Source organism: Calonectris borealis, chromosome 6 (genome assembly GCF_964195595.1).
Source record: "Calonectris borealis chromosome 6, bCalBor7.hap1.2, whole genome shotgun sequence".
NCBI classification, from domain to species: Eukaryota; Metazoa; Chordata; class Aves; order Procellariiformes; family Procellariidae; genus Calonectris; species Calonectris borealis.
The window spans coordinates 28,568,419-28,595,010 of NC_134317.1; the positions used below are offsets into that span (position 1 = coordinate 28,568,419).

The window sequence follows — 26,592 nt, forward strand, 5'->3', positions numbered from 1 at the left end:
AGAACAATCATGCTTTAAAAAAGAAAAGTTAAGTGTATTTTAAGTAGCTTTGCCCAATTAATAACTAGAAAATAGGCAATGATCAACTTAAAGACAACTAAAAAGCTTGTAATGATATACATGGTTACCTTACTGCACTGTTGGGATACTAATGAATTAAACTCAAGTCACTAATGTGATTTTTCTGTTGCAGGCAAATTGACACAACTATTGACATAAACAGAAGCCATATAAACATGTCACAATAACTTACAGGAATCAATTCAGCTTCCTCTTCTGGAAAGTTAATGGGATGCTTGGACTGAGTGATGGAATGTCCCATAGAAACAGTAAAAATGTAGGAAAATGGGGAGGGAAGAATGCAAAAGGGGAAGAGGGGAAAGCGAGGGAGGAGAAAGAAAGGCTTTATTATCACTCAGAAGAGGGAAGAAAGAAGCAGTGATGACAAATAACTTAAGCAAAGGAAACAAAACTAGATTAAGAAGTTGCAGTATCCCTCATCCAAATTTCTCATGGACAAATGATCAATGACTTGAAGACAAAAGGAGATTCAGGCTCTCTCCCATGGGAAGGGAGAAGGAGATAGGATACAATTATGTTTCCGACCACAGTAAGAGGGGAAACAGTCAATAATCTCAGATAAAAGCACTGCAGTAAAACATCTGCAGGCACACACAACACACTTTTCTACCTTTGTTGAAACAAATCAGAAAATAAACCCAGGTAACATTCTCTTTGCACAACCACTTGCTCACTAAGCCAACAACTGAGAGTAAAATTCTCTAAACACTACAAACAGAAAAAAACATACTGTCACTTTACACAAGCTTATCTGCTTCCCATGTCAGTTCCTCCATACCAATAAAAAACATAACACACTCTGGTGACAATTACTAAGTATATATAAGAAGAACTTCCATTTAGTAGAGATTTATCTTACTTCCAGTTGGTCATACTATTTTAGATCTCTGAGCGCCCTCGTATTGTAATTCATTTAAAAAGAAATGAAGAGAAAGCATTTCTGTATTTCCATAATCTTCAGTAAGGGAAGGGGGGAGGGGAAGACAAGACATTTGTGACTCAGGACAAAATGTTCATGGTAGTGACAAGTTTCTTAGTATGAAATTGTTAAGGGATCAAACATTGAATAGTGTGCTACTAAAAAGTGGAGTGCCTAAGATTTCCAGTGTGTCATCCAACACTTGCTCCTTTTCCTTCAAAGGTACAGAAGTATTTGTTTCAGGCATGTTAATTTTGGTAACAAAGTTACACAGTTAAGGTTCGACAGATGCAAAAGGGGTTACAGTTTATTCTTATCAAAACCTCAGAAAAGGAAAATAGACACTTAGAAACTAAAGCGGCAGCATTAGATAATGGAGCTGCCTGATACTTCCACATATAAGATGTGTTTTCAATTGCTTATAAAAATTTTGACAAGCTATAACCACTAAGACAGAAATTTTTCATGATAGGTTACTGTTACAGGATGATTACTAGTCATTTACATTAGACGAAGCATTTCCAAGAGAGGAAAGGAAGGTGCACCTCATTTAAAATATAGATGTTTTTAGAGACCTCTGTATGTCTGACCATGAAATAGATTATTGGCAGGGGCATCCTCAAAGACTTGCTTTGAGCTGTCCCATCGGAAGTTACCCAAATTTGTCTGAGCATAAGCCTTTAGAATTAAAATGGTAGTCCATAAAGTCTCAGTGAAGTCTGGAGCATCACAATAAAAAAACCTCAAGGCTGCATCCTCTCACAGAGCACTGCCCAGCCCTTCAACTGGACTGCACACTACTAACCTTGAGCAAAAGATTGGCCAAGTTTGAGAATGCTTGGGTCCGAGGTGGGAGAGTACAGCAGCCTTCTTGAAATTGTAATGCCTGGCTGCTGCAGAGCATATTGGAGCCAGACACGGGAAGTGAGAATCTGGAGCTATTATTCTGTGCTCCCAAGTGGCCAACCCTCCTCCTGGAACTTGGGCAACTCCATTTCACTGGAGGCAACTGGAATTTCCTAACTCTAAGTGTTCAACTTCACAACTTTAAAAAAAAAAAAAAAAAAAAAAGAAGAAAAACAATCAGGACTGAAAAAAAAAAGAGATATATATATATATATAAATTCACAGGAAGTATTTTTTAACTACCAGGGACGTTTATAACTTCATGCCAGTTCTGGCAGTTACAGTCTAAACCTATTGAAATTCGCTGCAATTTAAGAAACATGTCTGTGGACATTTCCAATTAAGAAACTGCTGCACAGTGTGCATAAGGTGCAGTATTCGCTAGTCCATGAACCTCCCAGGTCAGGTTATGATGCCTCCCTGTCGAACGCAAGTTCCTTGGGACACAGCAGGACAGAAGGGATTGCAAAAGCTAGTACACATCTCAGTTCAAGCTTAGTTTCACTACTGGTTTTCAGAAATTTAAGACTAAACTGCCACAAGAAAGAGGCAGTCCTGACCTTCCCCCAACCATGTGCTCTCACATCTCTTTTGTGTGGACAGCAGTGATTTTGACCATGTGGTCCAGTGGATCAATGAACAACTAATTCAGAAGGATTATTTTTCAGGGAGACCACAAGCTGATCCAAATCACTAGGCAGCTGCACAAACACTAATGCCAATACAAGATGGGGCAAGACTCCCCAATTCAGCAGTAGCATGGACCTAAAATTAGCATAAACCAAACATGAAATCTCAAATAAAGTTTGTCTGCAGGGAGGAGGTTTCAAGCAGTGGAATTTTCCCAAAAGAAAAAAAAACCGTAACAGGAAAAAATAACTAAGATGGAGTATAATTTAATGGAAAATGGTTGTCTGATCTGTCCAAAAAGAGATGCATTAAGTGGAAAACTCAAGGAAGGAAAAAAAAAAAAACAACCCCAAACTTTAGTAAGACTAATTCACATGTAATTGCATCAGTTAGAGAACGAATATCACATACTTCATCCTGTGAAGGGCTCTACCTGCAGCACAGAAAACAAGACATCAAAGCAGCTAAGAAACCTAAGGAATAAAAGTACACATAGCTTTAATTGGTTTTGTTTGAATCTGTTGTCTTTTACACTAAGTAGTAACCGTGTGAAGTAACATTTGCTTATATGTCTGTTGACTTCTAAACTATGAATCAGTCCTAAAAAAAAAAAATAAATTACTGCAGACATCAAATCATCCAAAGATCAATCACTAGAAGAGAATGGGTATACACAGCTGGGGAGTTAAAAGTCACAAATCTATGGTTAAAAGCAGATAAGCCATATGAAAAAAATTAAACATGCATTCATAAAGCAAACCACTGATGTGGCTGGTCTAAAATCTTGAAGAACTTTTACAAACATGAGACTAGTAAATGTCCAAACAGGAAACTGTAGCCAAGACTGTAAATTTGGTTAACTAAAAATGAAGACTTTTCTTTGTATTTGCAGACTTTTATTATACCATAACAGACTAAACAGCATGCACAAAACTGACATAGCTGAAAGGCCAGTTCTCAGTTGTTTCTTCAGAACATGACGTCTCATTTTTTGGGTTCAAACTCCTTTACAAACCTGACAAACCCTAGTTTTCATCCTGTAAGTTAGAAGTATATGCAACTGAAGAAAACGGCATAAATTCTTTTCTCCTCTTAAGCATTTAATGTTCCACAATCGGCTGCTGTGTTCTTAATTTTTGTGATCTGTTCCAAATTTGATTTTTGGCAATCTGAAGTAAGGACAAACAAGTAATCTGTTGCTAATTTCCTACAGATGTAGTATTTCTCTTCCCTAATCTAATTAGATGCTGCAGAAAAAGTAAAGGAATTTGTCTTGGTTTTAAGTGGACTGGTGTATTTACAAAGAAATTGGCTGTTTTAAAAGCTCCATTAATTAATCACAACTTGTAGAGCAGTATCTTCACTGGAAACTGCAACCAAAGTATAAAACTCCCTGCAGTGCTTTTGACAAAATTTGGTAACACCATAAGGCAAGAATTCTCATTTCTCAACTCACGTCTAGTGGCTTGGTCCAAGACTGCTTCTTCCGAGAGGTATGTTGCCTAGATTTACTTGGTCATTGATCTATCATTATTTTGTCTCTTGCAGATGAATCTAGTAAGAGTTCCAACCTCTGAGCAACCATTTTCTTCACTTGTCTGTATCAATGATATATTTTTTTCTCAATAAATCCTACCATAAACACGTATTTTTCTAAAGTGCTGTGGAACCAGCATGAAAGCAGAGAGATTTATTTTAAAATGTGGTTATTTACACAGCATCCAGTTCAAACTGTCTTCTACAACTGATGAAATCTGCGATAGCGACTTCTCTAATCAATGCTTGTAAAGAGGCAGAAGGGGAAGCTAAAAGGATAAAAAAGGTCACTGGATTGCGCACAGCTTCCATCAGCAACAGCAGCTGTTCTACTGTTAGCATTACTAATCAAAACAGCACATGCACATACACACACAGAAGCCTAACCACTTTAAGAGGGTACCAGCTCAGCTGACCACCACTGCCACTAGCTCACATTCTTTTCTTGTAATAGGCAAGAGTCTACTGCAACTGGAAAGTGAAGGCTGATGAACCTTGAACTGTGTGCCTTCATCTTAAAGAGTCAGAACAGCTGGAGAATAGAAACCATCAAGTGTTTGGTATCTCCAGAAGAAAACAATGGAAGAAAGGCCAAGCACACTGTAGGCAAATTCTAAGTGATATAGTACGACTTCGCTGGCGACAGTCATCTCACTACTGCCACATGCAAGGGGCTAGCAGGAAAGTTTCTGAAGAAGCAGTTTTAACTGCAGATAAATGCATTTGGGATGGCAGAGTTTCAGTAATTCAGTTGCTCATCCACAAAAGACTCCAACATCACAGAACAACCAGAAAGAACAGCATTTAGGCATAGAAAACGCCTTTAGTGTTCATACTTAAGGTAACAAAATATACCATAACAGTAATTTTTGAGATGATACCAGCGTTGCCAGCCAGCTGTGTCAAACAAGTGTCATACAGTCCATTTTCCTGTTCCTTCCAGGGAGGGAACTTTTAAGCTTGTTCATCAGGGTGAGGCAAAGTTGACAGGCAATCTCAGAAGATAAATATATTCTTACATGTTTTATGGTTCCTGCTACACTTTAATTAGTGACCTCTCCTATGAGGAAAAAAGTTACAGGGTAAATTTTAAATTCATGGCTATGAAATAAGTTGGAGACACTGATCGGAGAACCAAGATTTATTATAAGTATAATGTTTAGGTTCTCATTTCCCTTTCACATATTTTAAATCTATACACCCCAATTTTTAAAACCTACCGTTCCATGCATGTGCAGTAATTTAAACTTTTAGAACATCTCCCTTGGATTCCAATTCAAAATTCTTAGGGGGAAAAAAAAAAATTCCCTTCCCATCATTTGCTTTGCAGATTCTGTAAGTATAATGTGGAAAAAAAGTTTAAGTGCTAGTTTTGCAGGTATTGGGAAGAGTGTATTACTAATCTTTGGATTCTAGTGCATTATACGACGAAAACTGTTTTACTGTCACACATAAGCTTCATGATGAATAGCCAAGCACATTTGATTACCAAAATACATAAGTATTGTTTATATTTCATAAACTAATATGTTTACCACAGAGGATGTTTTGAAAGCCTCCAAAAATCTGGCAAGTGAAGAGTCATTTTACATGTATTTCAAGAACATTTGAAAACTGGACAGCTCACACTTCTTATGCCAACAAAATTGGAAGCCAAAGTAATGCTTCAAGATGATAGACATGCACAATTTTCCTTTACTGTTGACTTATTAAAAAACACTTTGTGACTAATAATTGGAAAAAAGGAAGACGAAGAGATGGTCTAATTGTGTTTCAAATTAAGTCTTTCCATTGACTATTTTCAGCTTAGGAAAAGGATAACTGGAAACACTCCAGAATACACTTTGTGTACAAAACTAAGGACATAATAGAACTTGCAGAAAATGAAATTAATTTGATTTTTTTTAGGAGTCTTTAGAATAAACACAAAACAAATGTCTGTCATGCCTTGTTTATTGCTTATCTGTGACTACTCTTACAAATCGGAGAGTAACATCCTTCACATCTGCTAACCACACAAACATGAAACATAAAGGAAAACTACTCAAACCTTAAGTTCCCAAAATACAAGAGCCAATAATGCTCTATTCCTCCAAGAGCTAAAAGAGACCACAACTGTTCTTTGAATCACCTACAAATAATATATGAGGTTCAGCAATCCAACTCTATTTTAAGACACTGTTGCCTACCAAAGACCATATATATTATGGGTTGATTTCTCTGCATACAGAAACAGTTAACTGCATTTTCATACAATGTAACATTTAGTAATCACACATAAAACATGACCTACAATAACAACTTTAATGAGTAGAAAAGCTGCTGTGTTATATACCACGGGGTAGTAAAAGTATTATTTTAGTGACGACTACATCCATATAAGAACCAAGGCAAAATTGCTATGGAACACAAACTTTGTCTTTCCTTACACCCATTTCAAGTTTTCCACTTTAACCCACAGGAGTTATTAGCCAATACGGATTTGTCTATGTGTGCTGAGCTTACATTACAACTATTACTAACTGTCAAGCCCCCAAACGCTCCCTTGTTTTCCCCAAAAGAAACGTTCATGTTTACTCTATACTGTCACCTTCTCTGCCAAGTGAAGCAAAGAACCTGTAGTTTTAATGCACTGGCAGTCCCCTATCATGATTTCCACCTCTTATACATCAAGTCTAAACTACAATGAATTTAAGTAAAAGCTGGGAGGGGGGGGGAGGGCGAAGGGAGTGAATCATGTAGCATCACCAACTGCTAAATTATGCATTATCTTTGTATGTAAGTCAGAATCTCTCAGCTGGGCAAACTGGGTTACAGACATAAAGAACTCCATCGTGTTAGGAGGGGGGGTGATGCTGTACTGTGCTAGACCAGATGGCAGACTTCAAACTTATCTGCGACCTCTTCACTGAGTATATGCAGGGCAGTAATAATGACTGTCCATGAATGGACCCTTTCACCGATCAGACATAACTAGCTACATGAGCATGATCAACACAGTTCTCTATTCTCTCCCCACTACTTTCTTCTCCTATTGCTCTAGCACAGCTCACTGAAAATAGAGACAATTTCTTGGTGGCAGAGAGACTGAAGGAAGAAGGAAAAAGATAATATGGGTGGGTGGAGGGGACAAGTTAGTCATATAGTCATCACTTCCCCTACCTTTAACTCATGCTATTACATCACTCATTCAGTCTACATTCAAGTAAAGTATCCCCCACACAGAAACCAAGATTTAAAGTGTATGCCACTCGTTACACGACTAAAAGCACAGAAGACAAAATGTAACATACCAATTTAAGAAAGAAAATGTTCAAGCAAGGATTTGGGAAATAATTTTGTGAAAGACAAATTTCAATTTAGCAAAAATTACAGGGGGTTGGAATGGGGTGGAAACAACTTTTCTTATTCAGCAATGCTTAGAGGAGACTGAAGACAAGAACATAAGTGCAGACAGACAACACTTAGTACCACCAAGACAAGATCTTGAGACTACAAAGTGATAGCCTTTGAAGACATTAACGTTCACAGGTCCAGAGAGATAGTGTTAAGAATTGTTATGAAAGGGAGAAAATTAAACAAATCATGATGACAACTCATAAAATCATGATTTTGGACAACCCAGGGAATTCCAGTCAACTCTCCTGAAAGTGACATAGAGACAAATTCAGAATGAGAACAAGGATGGTCCCGGCCTACAGGACCACCAAGAGTTATCATCTGTCATGATGCTGATGTATCTTCAACCCCAGGAAGTTCCTACAGCACACACTGCTAGGAGGAAGAGGAAGACAACAACACTAAGGTGCCTGTCCAATTGCTCAGGAAAAAAGATTCGAATAATCCGTTACCACCAATGGGTGTATTCCTGCTCTCCCTTCCAGCCTCCAGTTCTTGGCTACAATCCCCCTACCGCGCATCAGAACACATCAGACCTTTCTGAGCCTATGCAATTCACTCAAATCACACAGAATGAGCCCCAGAATAAAAGTGGTAAGTTCTGGTGTGTTAAGTACCAGTAAGTGCCAAAGCTGGGACAAGGGAGAAGATGAGACAGTGTAAATAAGAGCTTGAAGGAAGGAAGGAAGAGAGGAAAGAGAAGTCATATCCTCCCATTTTCGGTGGTTGTGGAATTGCAGCCTCCTTCCATAACATTTGTCACTATTATCAGTCAGAAAGTATACTAGCCTATACATACCTTCAGCGGGCCAGTGAATAGCTGTTCTTTTACAGGATTTCCCTACATTTTCAGGTCAGAGAGCTCTTAAATACACAGCACAATTATTTTTTAAGATAGAATACTGAAGTTAATAACTGCAAAGCTTAATTTCCTTTTTCAGACAAGCACTTCCTCCTATCAAAACAGTCTTCCTTTTTACTTAGTTTTATTAGAATCACAAGAGGAAGAGCATAATATTAAGTTGCAGAAGAAAGGATGACTTTTTAAAGTCCCCATACTGCCTGGAAAGGACAGAAAGGATCAGTCAAAAGGGCAGAGCTGCCAAGTCACTGACCTCTTTTGCAAGCGCCATACCAGCAAAGAAAAATTTTAAAGGTCAGCTCAACTACACACAGTCTCAAGGAAGACAAGCAAAAAGAAACGAGCTAACTTGAAGCACTATGTGAGAATAACAAATCTCATAACAGGTCTGCTATGGCCATGAAGTAATAGCCTCTCCCACTTTCTGCATAAAAACTGGGCTTTTTTTCCTACATGGGTACTAGGTCTTCTTCAAAGGCTACTTCGTCAGAGAGATGTCCTCCATTAGAAATAGCACCATTGAGTCAACTGTGTGGGTGGGAGGGTAGAATTTAGCCCTACTAGGAAAAGGTATTTTGGTTCACAACCTAGTCATGAAGATTAATAAACACCTAAACAGTAGTTTTCAGGCACTAAATGAATGAAAAAGGAAATAAAACTCCTTTGTCGGTACCCAATGACTCCACCAAAGAATCCTTGGGTTTCTGCCCATTTATAAGGTGAATTTAATTTAAAAACCACCACCACAGAATCTGTCACAAACTCCAAACAAATGTGATTTTCCATTCACCAGTGATGAGGAAAAAAACTTGCTTCACAGTAAAAAGCCCCATCTCATCCCATAATAGTTCTAATACTGAATAGTTGAATATCAATTCTGTAAACTTGGGGGAAATTTCTCAGAGTTGAACACCTTCCTCAGGCTACTGAAATTAAAAAGAACAGATAGAATAAAAACAAAGCAGCACTGTTAGTAAGTGTAGAGGTTTCTGCTCTCAAGAGGAGAGCAGAATTTGGCTCTCAAATTACCAACACTTTCTGATTACCTCCTTCAAAGGAATCATTCTTATCAACTTATCTGGGCAGAGAAACAATAGCCACATTCTTATGAGAAGCAATCACCGGGTTTACAAAGGCAGCTCTCACATGTCTTTGTGAGAAAAGCTTTTGGGGGTGATTTTGAGCCTTGGGAGTCAGTGGCTAAGAGCTCAGAAAGCAACTGAGAAAGCAACTGCAACACTTGCAGCAATATAGATTAGCTTCCTGTGAAGACAAGGCAACTTTTTGACCTCTGTCTCTTGGTTCACCAACATCAAGTTACTTAAGGGCAGCAGGTGGTTTGTTGATTACTCATGCCATGTGAAGAATTGAAAAATCTGGGAGACAAGAAGGGCAATCTTACTGATGCCTCAAGCATATCACTCCTGAAGTAAGAGACGCTGAGATCTAGAGGGAGACCTGCAAAGCGAACTGTAGAAAACATCCTGCATTTTTAAAAATTAAGAAATGCAAAATTCAAGTTTTTCTTGTGCTATACAAGTTACAAAAGCGATTAATTCAAGAAAATCATCTTTTTAGCCTGAGACAAAAATGCAATATTGCCTACTTTCTACATTAAAAAAAAAAAAAAAAGAGATATCAGCATGAATAACGGTCAGAGATCCAAAAAAACCCAAAAATAAACCTTGTCATACCACAGAAAAGAAAATGATTGACAAACAGACAACAATATAATCAATGATTGTCACAGGCTGGCTCCAACACTTAGGCCTACAGCAATAATGCAAAGGTTTGCATTTTAACTTTCCAAAGAGAAAAGGACGCATTTCTATCTACCTCTGTTTTGCTTCACTCAATACGAATCTCCCATAAAAATATACTGAACACCAACTTTTTATACAAAAAGAAAGTTTACCTAAACTGTCACTCATTCATTTCTCACCATTTCAAATAAAGATTTAAATCTAAGCGTGACCTTGATAAGTTGATCATTAGACAGACAAGCCTGCATCATTCACTCTTTACATCAGATGAACTTTTGCTGCAGATGGGTAGAGGCATGCTTTCAGCACAGCTCATTCAAATTACTGTTAATTATTGATTAGAATAAACTCAGCTTGTTCCAGTTTTCTCCCGTAAAAGAGAACATGCATATTAGTACAACTGACTTTTGAACAGGCCAGATTTCTGTTTCAGAGCATATTTCTACAAGACAGCTTTAGTTTAAGTTCTCTAAATTCACCGGAACATTTTCCCCATTTCCTCACACAAGTCACCAGCACTTTCAACGTTCCCCAAACTGGCTGTTTTTACGGATAAGTTTCCTTTCTGATTAAGCAACGCCGAGGCTCCAAAATCCCAAATGAACATCTGCTATTGCTGTACCCCAGCCCAGTTGCTTTTCTGTGTTGTGCATTGCTTCAAAGAGTTCTCCCTGTCATATATTAAACAAGAATATTTAGTAGCAGCAAATTACTGGTATAGTATAGCTCCAGATAGGCACTCAAATTGCTGCATGTGTTTCAGGTATTAAGTGTACTGTAACAGGAATGTAGTCTTGTCAGTTGTACTTTCTTTTTTCCACAGCTGTGTGCTCCTCAGATTTAGATTAAAAGCAATATATGAGATTTACTTAGAATAAAAGCATTAACTATAAAACATTAAAATCCATGACTGGCTTCGGAGGAGGAAGAGATGGGGAAAGCCCTTAAAAAAAAAAAAAGTAGTACACATTCTTTAAAAAGATTCCTTGCAGAGAGAAACAATAACAGAGAAAGAAGTAGCCACAGCATGTGCAGTCCATGCAGAAGCAATCTTAATCTTTAATCAACCCCACTGCACTGCAGATGTTTAGCTAGGAGTGTCAGCATGGGGAAGGAGGGGGGGGGGGGGGGGGGGAAAGAGTTTGGAGAAAAAAAAAAAACAAACCAAATCAAAAATCTTGAATTAATGACACTCTACCTCAGTGATTGGTTGCCCTTGTGATGTCAAGTCCAGTTCCTGAGGTCTCGTCACCTTATCAATATCCAAGGAGTCCATGCTGGAAGCTGCAGAGGTTATGCTGGAACGGGAGGAGTTACTGATTGAGCGCACCTCAGCATCACTCACTGTGCCAGCAGACGCCGTCCTTCTGTGCTGAGCAGTAACTACTGGTTTGGTGTCTTCTGCAACAGACTGTTGGGCTGCCTCATCCATGCTCAAAGAGGCCTTCTCTAACTGTGCAGTGATGTCATCCAAAGATACGTTGGCATGTGATGGTTTAGTCACCTTACCAGACGAGGAAGATAATCCTTTCCCGCTGCTGTGCTTAGTAGAAGGTCGGCTAGCAGGTGGCTTCTGAGCTTTGGATTCTGTGGCAAGGCGTTTCACTGCAGTATTGTTTGCTGAATGAGACGCAATGCTGCTGAGCTCCTGCTCTATGGAACAGAGATCAGCCATGAGGGCATCTAGATCCACAGTCTCCCCCTGATTCAGGGCTTCTGCAACAAACAAGAGTTTTCAGTACTTGCAGAGTTACTTCATTTGTCTGTGAACTCTTCACTTTGTGTTATCAAATTTAACAGTTAGGGTAAGGGAGCAAAGGAAGCTGTATTTTCTTTTCCCATCTGTGTTGCAAAATCTCTGCTCACTGCTAAGCAGGAATTTATTTGCACTACTACTCTTGACCAGTCTAAAAGCAATTAAAAAAAAAACCAAACAAAAAACCTCCCAAAAAACTATTTAGGTTAAATACATTTGCTGACAGAAGGAATCTATGAATGTTCAGATTACATTTGAAAAGTTTAAACTGCCGTCCTATGAACAGAATCTAAAAATATATTTTATAATATCACACCTCTACTTTTCAAAAAAGGTGAAAGGTAGATGTTTTGCTAAGCATTTTCTGCTAAAGCAGTGCAAGGTATGTGACACTGCTTTAAAAAAAAACACACAATACTGTACACACACTCAAGCCTTTAAAATAAGGCTTCCCATATTACAACCAGGGGAAGCTATTTTAAGACAAGGAAAAATATTATTTTTGTTTAATGTGAAAGCATTCTGTAGCTATATTCCTGCATCCTATCCCATCAAGCATGATGATCTTTCTTCCCGTTTAACAGACACACATCAATTCATTCTTTCATGAGACCAGATCCCAGAATGTGTATTTCTGTGCAAACACTAGACTACAATTCTCAGATACTAGGTGCTATAAAAGATAGTGCTTTAGGACACTCAAAATTCTTTGCCATCAGAAAGCAATGCCCTCAGCAAACATGTTCTCACTTCAGCTAGAAGTGTATTTAAATGCTCTTATATTTTACAATGTTCTTATTTGTAGCTGGAACAGATTTTTTTCCTAAACTAATATTTGAGAGGGTAAATAAATCAACAAACCATTCAAATTGTACATGGAGAAGCGATATGAGAAGTTGGCAAGATTGGTTTCCTGACGGAGGGGTGATCTCTTCACTGGTGCCACAGGCTTATCTGTATCCAAACTCTGAAAAAGATAAGAAAAAGGGCAGAATAAAGTTTGACAAGGAACTGGACAAGCAAATCTCCAAGATGAATGAAACTTAATTTTCTCTAGGAGAAATTTTTCAAAAGCTCCTGGCATATAAAAAAAAAAAAATATCCCTTTTTCAGGCTTTAGACTGAAAACATACATCACCATACCACAGAGATTTAACTTCAGCTATTCAATGGAGAAAGATGTTAAACACATTCTGTTTTTTGTTAGAATCAAAAGGACGGAAGCATATTCCAAATGCATTTTTAAGTGGTGTTACATACTAGCTCATTTTGAAACACAGATAGCTGGCTTACCTGTAACAAATTCTCTGCAGCAAATTGCACAAGTATCTAAACACATTCGAACAGTGGCACCCTCTCTAAGAAATGCATCATTAACTTATGAGCTTAATCATGGCTAAGCACACAAATGCATTCAATGAAGAATTCTGTTTTATTAAAAGGGATTTTAAATTGGCTAAATTCAGACATTTTTCTCAATAAACCTTTCCTGTGAAAAATATTAAATTGTGAAAGCAAACCCCAGCCAGTTTATGTAGGATAAATTTTTTTGAAAAACTAATATAGGTTAAAAAAAAAGACAAGACATTTTTCTACCCAAAACATTGAACTGTTATGTTATAAAAGCTAATATGGGCATGATATTATAATAAAAACCAGCATTTTTGTAAGCAGCAAGCAGTAAGACACTATGATCCAGCTGGTGACCCAAGAGGTGCATGACAAGGCACGGAGCTGCTGCCCTTGGAGTGACAAGTGTAACATGGGTAATCTAGCTCTTCTTGTCGCTAAGGCTTGACAGGCCTGCAGAGGGTTTGAATTTAAGCAATGCTTGTACTGATAGAGCTTTCCTGAAGATATGCTTGTCTGAAAGAAAAGCATCTTCTAGCTCTAGCAGAACAAAGTTTCTCACTTAAGTTTTTTATTTCCATTTTCTACATCTTTACTGAAGCCTTTGTTAAAAACCAAATGCACTATATTTTTCCCCTAATATTTATTTTTGCTGAACTCCCTTCTCTCCTCAAAGGAGAGGCTCGAGTTTGGCTCAAACTTCAAAAAAAAAAAAAAAAAATCACTTTATTAGTAAGTCAATCACCACTTAATGAGAAGCCAGTGATGCAGCCTTGTCTTCCAGCAGGTGGAAGAAACCTCACCTCTGATGGAGCTTACATATTGTCCCACACAGAATAGCTGAGGGGAAGGGGGAAGCCGGAATCTATCTATAACCATAATAATAATAATCTATCTAGAGGCAGCAGTGAAACTGGAGACAGAAGAGGCAAGCTAGGGCTTATTCCTTCAGACTGAACCCATAGACTGCCACAAAAGATTTCCTGTAAAGCAAATATATTCTGGTTAAAAGCATCTAAAATGTGTTTTACTGAATTTGATAATAATTAAGTTATTTCACATCCTTGGAAACACATGTGATACGCTTTCACTATTACCAGAGCACATTCTCCATAACACATTATGATGCTCAACTAGCAGTTTGGAGAATAGTTTGGTGCAACAGCACCAAAAGCTTAGTTCTGAATGATCATGAAAAGCAAGGTAAGATTTCCTTCATTTAACCTGCACCACAGAGGAGGATAACTAGAGCAGGATAACTCTGCATCAGTGCCAAACACTGCTCACACGTGCTGCAAATTTTATGACTACATTTTATAATGCTTTTATTAGCCCAAGAGTTAAAGAGGGCAAAGTGAATTCAAATGATCTCATGGGCATCTTAACAATTACAAATCTTCTAAAAAGCACCTCCATCTGGAAAGGAATCTGGGTCTTACTTTCAATCTCCCCAAAATAAACATTTAGGTAATCTAAAAAGGAAGTTAAAGTTCAAGGAACTCGGGGACAAAAAAATCCTTTCCTCCTACTGCTCTTAGAGTCCAGCTAATAAATAGCAACAAATGCTGAGACTACAGTAGAATGCACTTTGGAGCTCATTAGCTCTAATCACCCCCCTTTATTGAGACTTTATTGGGACAGTTGCATCAGGACACAATCACTTTCCAAACAAATGAACAGAGACACAACTAACCGCATTAACTTGTTTATACAAAACCATATGAGGTCATTCAAGGTTTTGGGGGAAATGTCATTTCTCAGTAGTCACAAAAGACAAAAGTGCCACTGTCAGGCTATGTTGCAGACTGTGTTGTACAGCAATATGAAAGTGAGAAACAAATAATGTGGGTCCTCCCCTTAACTATCTGTTAGTAGGTTTTAAGAATTTTGCATGGATCAGCACACAAATTGAGATATCACCATAAAGTCTGTATGTCAATAGTGTAGCTGTAAGCCCCGATATTTCTAGGCTGCTCACACTTGAGAAAAAAGGGGCAGAGAACAAAAGGCCTAAGACCAATTACCTGTTGTGCTCCTCTGTGAAGATCCTCACTCAAGGTAATTTACAGAGCCCATGCCTTCAAAACAGCTCCCACTTACCATTAAAAATCCTTCACGGGAAGTTAAAAAAGAATTACAATATACAGATTTATTTCACACTGACTTCCATTCATCTCAAAAGGCAGGATTCTTTATTGCCCTGCATGCACAAGTTCAGAAAAAAACATCATTTTCCTCTAGAGTGCTATCTACATTTAGATCTTGCAGGCAGAGATTTAACCAGAAGATAACAGAGATGAGCCTGAATTTGAAGTGCTGTCACATGATTAGCTCAATTTTCCTTCACTCTTTGGGTAAGATGAAAATGAGAAAAGCTGCCTCTTCTCTACCTTACTGAAACTTGAGGTATCATGCCTTGGCTTAAGTTTACATGACAAAGAGGGAGAAATAAAATACGTTATTCAGCTCACATGGCTGAAAAAAACATAAAAGGCAGTCACAGAGAAATGGCCTATCACCCCAGGGGTCTGGCATAGCATGCAAAACACAAGATTTGCTTGTGAAGGAAAGGAAAAGCACCAGAAAGAAGGAAGTGCCAAAAGATGTCCTATAAGCTGCCTCTCTGATGCAAGAGTACTCTGCAATAACGGTGAGTGCTCTAGGGTGTATCAGGGGACCTTACCATGTCATCAATGGCAACATTCACAATTTCTTGTTCGTTATTGCTGTTCAGGTGCAACAAATAAATGCTGTCATAGCTGGACAATGTCCAGTCATATGTTTGGAGATATAGCGTACCTCTAGCCAGCTGAAGTCAGTGTTTCTCTATATACATGAGGACAAAATACCAAATCCATAGTTGTCAGAAGGAATTGTACCTTTTGGGAAAGGTCAAACTAGCAGGTTGTGAAAAGTGAGTTTAACAACTTTGAGATGGGGAAAACAAGGCAATTTGGAAACCTTTAAAGAATACTGTGCTGGTCACATGCTACAGTCTACCTTGCTGCAAGTGGTAGTGCTAAGTAGTTAGCATCCGACTGAAAAGAAACGTGTAATACTTAAAGAATTACTCTGTGAGATGATTGAAACCTCCCTAACCTGTGTGAGTTTGTCCAGTTCCCCCAGCCAGGCCCCAAACATCTTGTCCAGATCCTGATCTTCCTTATCACTATCTTCTTCTGCACCATGGTCAAGTTCTTCATCTGATAATTGCTCCATCTGAAAAAAAATAAAAGTTTGATACTCAAATTGTATCAGAGTCTAAGAAAACTGATGTCAGCTACTAAGTTTCTGAAAAAGTGTTCTGAAGTCAAAGCACATGTCTGTCCATAAGCTTTATAAAAATTGCATACATTAACACTTCATTATCCTGCTCACAAGTAAAGAATTAGTGTGAAAGCTGCAATGGATGATTACAAAGCCATTCTTGCAGCTCACTTTTGTCAGAACCATGCAGAAAAAGATGAAGAACAGAGTCCACAATATTTAATACACCATCAGAAATTATTTCATGCTAGCCTTGCACGTGCATTCATTGCCAGCTATTGTTGGCAAAGTCTATTGACTTTACATTACAAAAATTCAACTCTTGTCCAAGGAATTCAGCTGACCACAGTTAAGCAACACCATTCAACCCACAGGAAGTGCAGTCTCACTGCACTGCAAATAGCTAACTACAAGTCCATAAACAGAAATGCTTAAACAGGCCACAGAGAATGCCAGCAATACATCCCTTGAGACAGTTTAAATCTTGGACACTGTCCAGATCACTTCAGTGATACTGCACAATTTTTACCCAACAAAGAAACTCCTCCCTGGAAGCAGAGAGTTACCACTACAGCTATCAGACCCTCCTTCATTCAACAAATTTGAGTGACCAAGATAAAGACTTGACATTCTCCAAAGGTTATCTGTTATTACCTCAAAAGAAATTAATCTTTTGTTAAACAAGCCTCTATTCTCTTCCGCAAACATGTCCTCCAAGCCCCTTATATGGAGTTAAGACACACATGCCTTCCTGGGTACATCCACACTGTTAAACCCAGGATCTGGTTCAGAATGAAAATTTACATACTTGGGAGGAAAATGACATAGGCAACAATTTGGGAGCGATGAGGCACTACAGAAGAGTAAACCCTAGAGATGTGCTATGGAATGTCCAGAGAGACATGAGAACAGATCGCCACCAAGAGCTACACAAAAAATTCATGGTGTGCTGTACAGCTTGATTTGGTCAAACATAGTAATTTACTACATAGCGTTCAGAAAGCATCAGTTTACATTTCGTAGATTTAAAAGCAAACTTTCTAAATGCTAGACTTCAGGAAAAGACAAATCTTGGTCTGAAAGACATCACAGTGTTGCAGAGTTAAACTGACGAGAGAGGTTACGAAAGATGATAAAGGTAATCTCAGAGAAAAACTGTTCAATCCGGTTTTGACTTTATATGACAATAGTTCATGCAAAAAACCTCCATGATTTAAAAATAGCCTTTCCTTCTATTTATATGTTGCTTATATTTCACTTTACCTTGATAAAATAATCATGGAACAGAACACTTCAGAGGTGATTTACAATTCTGAGGTTAGCAGAAGCCAATGCCTCCCACAGACGCAAGATACTGCCATCCAGTTGCTCTAGGCAAAGCCGCTTCAGTCTCCTACTGAGATTTTACTTTTGTGGGAGAGCACAATGCAGCTGCTTACCTTAAAAGGGGCAATAATATTAAAGCTAACCTGGCATGGCATACTGCACCGAGCAAACACTGAGCAGATTAAATTCACTATCTGAACCTCATTTCTTCCAACACTTGTTTTGAGTCCTGTAAAGTACTTCTAGCACTCCAGGGAAGGAAAAGGAAGCTCTTCCTAAAATCTAAGAATGATGCTGAAATCCAAAAAACACCAATATGCTTATGTAATAAAGCTGCATCCTTCCACGAAGACCGCACCAGTTTTTATGTTCTGTAAGTCAGGCGTGCCTCCCCCTGCAAGGTTCCTCTCCACGATGTCACCTGAAAGCCCTCCTACATACAGAAATGGAGGCACAGTAGCAGCAACTCATACTCTGCCTGAACTTCTGTAAAACAAACAGAAGCTGGATTCCACTTCCACATTCTTTCAAAGCTTTGCTTTACTACTCCTTAGGCTTTTACGTATTGTAAATTCAAGACAACACACATTATACTTAAGACGACATGGTCAAACTGCTGTAACGCTGTTTGCATTTGACAACATACCGTTTCCCAATGTCTAGATACACTTGAAATAAAGAATTTTTATTTGAAGGTTAAGGGAAGCTATTAAAAGCATGCCTTAGGAAATATGCCTATGAACTGGCAAATCAAATAAATGGAAACTGTGATATAAAACAGACCAAGCTCAGTATTTACAGATACTTTACACCGCCAGCCTTTCCCTCTTTGAGGTGTTTTTGCCACTTACTCTACAGTTAGATGGGACTTGTTTTGCAGAGCATTCATTCTATGGCACTGTTCATAACTCATCCTTCCATTAAAAGAGGAGCTTGTTCTTTTTACTAATATTTCTGAGGATCTAAGCCGTGGAAAGAAACCAGCATTCTCAATTTCTCATAAACTGTTGCTTTAGCTATTTTAACTTGGCGTCAGAGACACTGCTTCAGTTCCAGTTACTCTGAAGACAGAATTAGCAGCCTAAAGAAAACTTTTACAAGTAAAGTACTGTTGTGTCAGCAAGTCTGGCACTAAACCCTGTAGTATTTGCCAGCTCCTCGCAGTCCCCACCCAAGCTTCCTAATGTCAGCTGCATTTCCTATGAGCCTGTCAACGTTTGCTTGCAAAAGGCACACAGAGGATAGTGTCTCACTTAAGAAACAGCTAATATTAACTTGCTAGTTCTGTAAAAGGGATCTCTCTTAGCACAAGCTCCACTATTGGAAGAAGATATCCCAAAGGACATTAATTAAAGGATTAATTCAATAAATTAAGGCAGAGACAAAATGCTCAGATAACAGTATCTGAACTTTTTGACATAAGAAAAAGAAGTAACAACTCAGAGTGCACATTCCAATTAAAAAGCTTGAAATTTTCCTTTTTACAACCATTTTTTTGTTGTTGATCACAGCAAACATGCACCATACTTGGCAAATCATGACCTAACTGGGAGTTATCACACCTTTCTATGAATATGACATTTTTATTTATAACAAGAAAGAAAAATGGCATAAGTTTAAGGGTTGGGGGAGTAGGGTTTTTTGTGTTTTGTTCTGTGGGGGTTTTTTTGTTTGGGTTTTTGTTTTGGTTTGGTTTTTTTCATTTGTTTGTTTGTTTTTTTTAAAGGAGTCATTTAGAACTCAATTAGATCTAAGAAATAGAAAAGGAATAACTGTTCTAGTGTGACACCATAAAGTAAGCCACTTACATTCCCAAAGCATTTGCAGGGTAGCAGAGTTTAAGTAGCTATTGCTTCTGCTTAGCTCATACCAGGTGATGTGCCAAAGTAATTTTAGGATTCAAGTTATTTTTCAACACTTCACCTTCTACTCTGTTCAAGTGTATGTCAGAATAGAACTTAATGAAAATGAGCAGCATCATTCTGGGATACCTAGATAAATTAAGGTACCAATATGGTATAGTCTTCCATATGCAAGTAAGGCTTCCTGCACTAAAGTGTGGTCTATGTACTATTTAATTATCCACTATGGACTGCATCAGTCAACTTTATCTGTTTGAAATGCTATTTAAACAGGCAGACCCATAATTGCTGTAAGTCAACTGTCTAGTTTCCAAAACAGTTCATTAGGTTTGTTCCCCTTTAAATGCATGAAGCACAGTATTCTAACATTATTTTATTAATAATTACTGAGGCTTTCATTAGACGTCACCAGTTGCAATATTTAATCATAATCTACTATTTTAATTACACTGTAAGGAAAAAAACTTACCAATAATTTAGGAAAAAGAAACATTTACTCTTTCAAGCTGATTCTTATGCAAGCCATTGTAGCTTTCAGTATGCCAGGACAAGCATGAAATGATGCGATATCAAAACATGTGAGGGAAGATGAAAAGCCCCCAAACAAGGCTTCAAATATACCATTTTGACAGTTTCAAGAAAAGACACCATGGCAGAATTCTGAAACTAACAAATTGCTGTCACTAGAAAGCAAGATCTTTGGGACAGCTCTTTGGGACAGAAGTAAGTTATAACCAAGAGATTTCACTGAGACCCCATTCTACAGACTTGCACTTTGAGATGGCAGTTCCTACCTTAAATCAACCCAGTTCAAGACAAGAGGAAATTTTATTATATTAACAATATTTCCTTATAATGAAAACACTCTGCACTGAAAAAAGTAGTTGTAAAAGACTTCAGGATTTGTCTACAACACACTTGATTAATGATGGAAAGATTATCAGAGAAACAAAAATAGAATTCTGAGTCCAACTGGAAACAGCAATGTGTTTAAAGGGTGAGCAACAAAAATGTGTTTGTTCACTATAATTTCAGAAGCACTATAATAAGCATTTTGAACTAGAGATGCTTAAGTATGTTCAAAGGCAACTGACAGCATAAAACCCCCAAATGAAAACAAACCATCTTTCTTTCAGGCAACTGATGTTTTCACCCCCAACCTTTCTTATTATTTAAACATAAGCTTGTACAAGCTCATGCTTGTTACTGAACTAAGGATTTTCTTCCTAAAAACGACTATGGAATTTATTACAAATCTATTATAGGGATGCAGTAGACAATACACAAACGTTCAAAACACCATCTGAACAAGTAACTGGATTTCTGCATTTTAAAATCTAGCCTCAGGAACCAAAAGGAACTATATGGCATACTCTGGTTTGGAAAACATACTCTGTTTGGAGCTGGTTTGGAAATCAGAGCTATTCTTCCATTTGTGATCATCCATGTGTCATCATGCCAGTATCCACTTCTGTTTAAGAAGCTGTATATGACAGAACAGTAGCATACCGTACGAGCACATAAGCATAGGGTGCACACATAAATACAAGAGTAAGATTCTAGCAGGTTTTCACCTCTAATACTCGTTCACCTGACTGCTTAAAGAAATAAGGTTACTTAGGAAAAAAACTGAAATGCTTTCACAAAACTGACAGCCAAAGCTCACACCCACGTTTCTACACATTTTCTTGAAGTTCTGGTAAATAATGAAAGGTAGTTTGAGCACATAAATTATTTGTTTCATATTAATACTCTGTCTGCATGACAGGGACCAATCAAATCCAGCATGTTTTTCGGTAAAAAATACGAAAGTCTTACACTATAACTGACACTAACATTTCTCCTTTGAATTTAATACCGCAGCACACTAGGCCAACGATACAGTGCAGATCATTTGCTTTAGTATTTCCATGTTTCTTCTTAACAAGCATAAAATATTCTGAAATTAACTACTCCTGAAAAAGATATTTGGAGGGGGATTAGAAAGTTATGGGAAATTCTTTGTGCATTATCCAATGTCCTATAACCCAGTTTACGTTAAGAGTAATCTAGATGAAAACCTGAACAAAAGAGCATTTGTTTTCTTTTAGCTTCACATAGCACAGGTACTAGCTGAATACATCCCAAGCCTCCTACAGCACACAGACATTCCAACGCCTCTCAAATTCAAAAACTGAGGTACAAATCTGTCAGCCAAAAAATTCAAATTCAAAACATCCCAAATAAAAATCTTATGTCAAGTGAAAGCCTCCTTCAATATACTATTTTGAGCCAACTTTGACTTTCGTTTTTCTTTTTTTAAACCATGCTTCAGACAATAGTTTTCCAGGCTGGTAGTCACACAACATGGTGAAAACACATTGAATGTCTGATAAAAGATAAAGCTTCGGCCACTTCAGTAAAAGCAAAGAGACCTTTATAACCAATAACCTCATATGTTTCTGAAATTACCCAGGCAGTAATTTTAATAGTTAAAATTCTGCTTTTATGTATTATACAAAGATAGCATGTGTTGCCACATTTTAAAAACCAAATAATGTCTGTGCACTCTTTTGTACCAGTGAAAGAGGTAAAACTCTTTATGCAATACAGCTTTAAAATGGAAGAATATTGAATGTATGCCTTGGACACATGAAGAGACTCACATACTCAGAAGTACCGTGGGTGATCTCTTGAGGTCCTGGACAGCAATATCTATCTGCCTCAGTGTAAGATCCAAGAAAGAAATAGTTGCACCTAATCACACATCAACAGATTGAAGATATAATTAAGATGTATAAAGCATTCATAGTTACTAATGTATTTCAATACTGGGTCTCTGGATTATCACAGAATGTGACAACCTTTGATCCAAGTCTACTACCTATTTCCTGCCCTTCTTTCTCCCCCTCCCCAACTCATTAAGGATGTTTTCTTTACATCAACATATCTGCCACAATTCAATTGATCTGTCCTGTCAAACTCAACTGCATTCCAACTATCAAGGAAGCAAGGGACTCGGTATTACTTTGAAAAATTTACTTTATTTAATTCTTTACTTATTTCTTAAAATAAACTAATTAGTAGCAATTTGGAAATAGGGTTGGCAAAAAGGAATGAACAAATGTTTATGCACATGGGTTCTTCAAGCTGTTCTTCAAAATTAAAACAGGGCATTAGACCTTAGCAATAAATCCTATTCTTCAAACATAGGAAGTCAGAAGCAGAACATGAAATGTACAAGACTTATTCAAAGGAATTGGGAGAAGGAAGAAAAATAATTACAGAATACATTAAAAAAAATTTTAAAAAGCAATGTGCAGTTTGAGCATCTTTCATTTTCAAGCCTGTTACTTTATATCAGGCAGCTGGTCTGGACTGCAGAAATCCAGCAAGTATGAAAACCAGGCACCCTCACTATAAGGCCTTATTCTCAGGTTTAACTGGGAGGTGCAAAACTGGACAGCCCACAATATTCCCTCCCTTACCCTCTGTGTGACATGCAAGAATATATCTTTGAAACCACAGCAAAGAAATCTTTGTGTCTGAAAATGCATGTTTTGAATTGCAGACAGGCTAGAGTTTCAATATAAGATCAATTAAAAGCTGCTGAAAGTAACAGTTATTCAGTCAAACATACACAGCATGATTTCTAACGCTACTCCTAAAATTAAGCACATGCCTGTACAAGAACTTGCCTTTGCCTCTAGCTGTTTGTATTTTAAGCCCAGTCAAACAACCACCTTTTCACTAAGCTCTTAAAAATATTTTTCTTTACATTATCTATAAGTTTGTAGTATAAATATTTATAGCAACATGAGTGAACACATAACTTACATAAATATTAGCAACTGCTAATGAAACAATTGTTTGAAAAAACAACTGGAAGAAGAAAAAAGTCTTAGTCAGATATCAGATGGTAACATCAAAGCAAACTGCCTCACTGTTCCTGGAATCCCCCAAAATACATCAGTGCTGTATACAGTAAATACAGGTTTTCTAAAACTCAGTGCTGTTCATGAAAGCACTGTTATGCCTTTCAGATTATAACAGGCTGTTCAGCAACTACCCCCAGAGATTCTAACCAGGAAAGTCAAACATGCCACAGTTGCTCCCTGGTCTTCCACAGATTCAGCACAAAATCTTTAGAATGAAGCAGTGTGTTAAGCAGGGATATGACAACACAGTACTCCTCATAGACAATACAAATATGAAAGAATAAAGCTCTTTTTGGCTAGCAGCATGAAGAAATAGAAAAACATGATTCTCCATATTCACATCCACTGCAGCTACTGACTCCCTTTGTATTTAATCAAAACTTGTATATCCTCCCTCTAACTCTAGTTGACACGAGCACCCACAATTTCCTGAAATAAACAAACTGAAAATACTAGAATGTTTACTTCATTATCTTGATTTCTAACAAACAATGGGAAATACTTCTGATTTGCCACAGCAAAACCACCCACAAAATACTCACCCACTCCTCCTTTGTTTGAAAGCTTGAAGAGAAAAGTAAGATGCAAAGTGGATCAAGCAGAACTCTACCCTATATTCCACGAGGTTGGTTTCTTATTATCACTTACACTGTCTTTGTATTATTATTACTATTTATATTGACTCTAGTTTTCCATAATTGCAGCCTGAAATTTTAAATTAGTCTCCATAGGGTGACCCCTTATACAATGACACATTTAAAAGATCTTTCTTCCTGTAAGAGAGGGGACACACCAAAATTACTGAAATGTCTGCTGAAGAATCTATCCAATTGCATCTGAAATCTGCGCTGCTGAGAAGACACACAGTAAAACCTTTATTCCCTCCAATACATTTCAGTGCCTGTCTCACATCTAGCCAAACAGATGTTGCCTTGCAAAGAAGGGGCTTTATCAATCATTGTGTCCCATTTCCTGAACGAAGATTCCAGCCAGAGTACCCAAGTGGACATTAAATTAATTCCCATAAAAAGAGCATCCTAGATTACATCATGTCTCACAGCAGATTTTTTATGAGGACAACCTGAAGACAGCTCTGAAAAACTGCTTAGCCAGAAAGCATAAAAACAAAAGTTGCCTTAGCTAAAATATTTTTCAAGCAGAGGATAAAATACAGGTGTTCTCTACAACAATGACACTCATTAGTTGCAGACGCCAACATCTTAGTCTTACCAGCTAAGACTAGAGAATTTTCAGTGTGAAAACAGACTGAGATTATGAAAGCTAGGAAAACGTATAGCTTTAAATCTATGTTAAAGTATAGTCTGCCTTCAGTAGGCAGAGATGTACTTAAAAACATACATTAGCTCCAATTTTCCAGAATCTTCACTATGCAGTTATCATAACACAAACACTATTGTAGCATCTCTTCCCATTCAGTTTTAGCTTTGGAATGATGTCCAAAAAAAGAATAACAAACATTAACAAGTTGATGCAGAAAGAGAGGCAGAACTAAGTTTAATGCAGTAACTTCAAGAAGTGTATGTCTGTAAATAATTTTTTTTTTTTTTTACATAACTAATCTTTTTAAAATACTAGTAGGAAGTAGACAGAGGATGCATTTTGTATTATAAATGAAACAAAAATATCTTAGAGTAGTTGCAACCTTGACAAAAGACAGCTAGACATCCAAAGAAGGTTTCATACTCAGTTTAAGCTTTATTACACAATTTGAGAATGTACAAATTCAAAGCTTTAAGGGTGTTATTTATGCCTCACTCCAGACAACATATACTTTGAACATGCTCATCACAGTATTTGAAGAGGACATAAATACACATACAGGTCAATCTGTCTTATAGGTTTTTAGATAAATGGCAAATTTTGCTCGAGTAAATGATCATTAAAAAGCATCTCTTTCTTACCTACTGAAGAACCACAAGTGACTTGCAACAAGTTCTGCTACTTCAGCCCTGAGTTTTTCTTTCAGAAGAATCCTTCCTACAAATCCTCAAGATTACACTTCCTATATTTTGCAGGCCATTAAACTTCACCCAGGTTGAAGGTTGATGGAGCTTCTACAATGAGTGAAAAATGACTAAGCAAAATAAATTTCAGATGCCTCTAAGAGGTGATTCTTGGTCCATACAGATTAGGAAAAAGAAAAGCTCTTGGACATTTCTTGCCAATTTGATCTGAGGGATAGAGGCAGAACAGATTTCAGCCAACTCTAGTCAGTAGTTTGAGTACACAGCAACACAGACTACGTAAGCACCTCAGAATGAGGATTCTCTACCTCAGACCACTGGGCTCCTTGCTCTGCTTTCCCAATTCTAACTATGGCCACACACTTCAGGAAAACATAACATCCCTAAATATTCCATTAACTGTGAAGGGAAGGGGGGGAAAGAAGATGTGCAGCAGCATAGGAAGATGACAAACATTCTTGATCACAGCAGGCAACTCACTTAAGTCCTGAAGCATAATATTCAATTCAATTACAGTTATTATCCTAATACATAGCTGCAAATTATATGAGAACACTAAGGGCAATGTAGGCAATCCTTTTGTCCCCAGAGTACACAAAGGAAGTCGATGAGAGATCCAGAAGTGCACATCTCCTAATGACATGGTAGACTCACACATACCAATCAGCCAGCCTGAAGCTCCACTAAAGCTCATATAAAACCTTTAGAAAAGGAAGTGAAGAACTTAGATGTCTGAACTTTTACTGAAACTTCCCAAGGGCTTAAAGGCTTGCATTTTTACTTGAATCATCTTTGTATGCATTCATCATCAAAACTACACCAGACATGTTGGAAGAATGAAGAAAGGAAGATTTCCATTTTCCATTTTACAGACAAGGGCCAAGGCAAGGAATACAAACCAAACTGCTCATTGTTTGGGAAGACAGAACAAGGAAAATTGCCTACATCCATTACTGTACCTTCAGCAACATTCTGCATGTTACAACAGAACATAAAATCTGACTAAAAAAGCACAGAAACATGCATGGTATTT

General features: G+C 37.6%; 1 protein-coding gene across 2 annotated transcripts in view; it reads right to left on the minus strand.

Moving 5' to 3' along the window:
* RAPH1 (Ras association (RalGDS/AF-6) and pleckstrin homology domains 1) overlaps positions 1-26,592 on the minus strand; it is a 95,373-nt gene that overhangs the window by 42,034 nt on the left and 26,747 nt on the right. For both annotated transcript variants that reach the window (XM_075153411.1, XM_075153412.1), the window contains 3 exons: positions 16,302-16,421; positions 12,714-12,819; positions 11,295-11,812 (listed from right to left, as the gene is read on the minus strand). In XM_075153411.1, the coding sequence (XP_075009512.1) occupies positions 11,295-11,812; positions 12,714-12,819; positions 16,302-16,421 (744 nt within the window). Of the gene's footprint in view, positions 1-11,294; positions 11,813-12,713; positions 12,820-16,301; positions 16,422-26,592 lie in introns of those variants that run through there.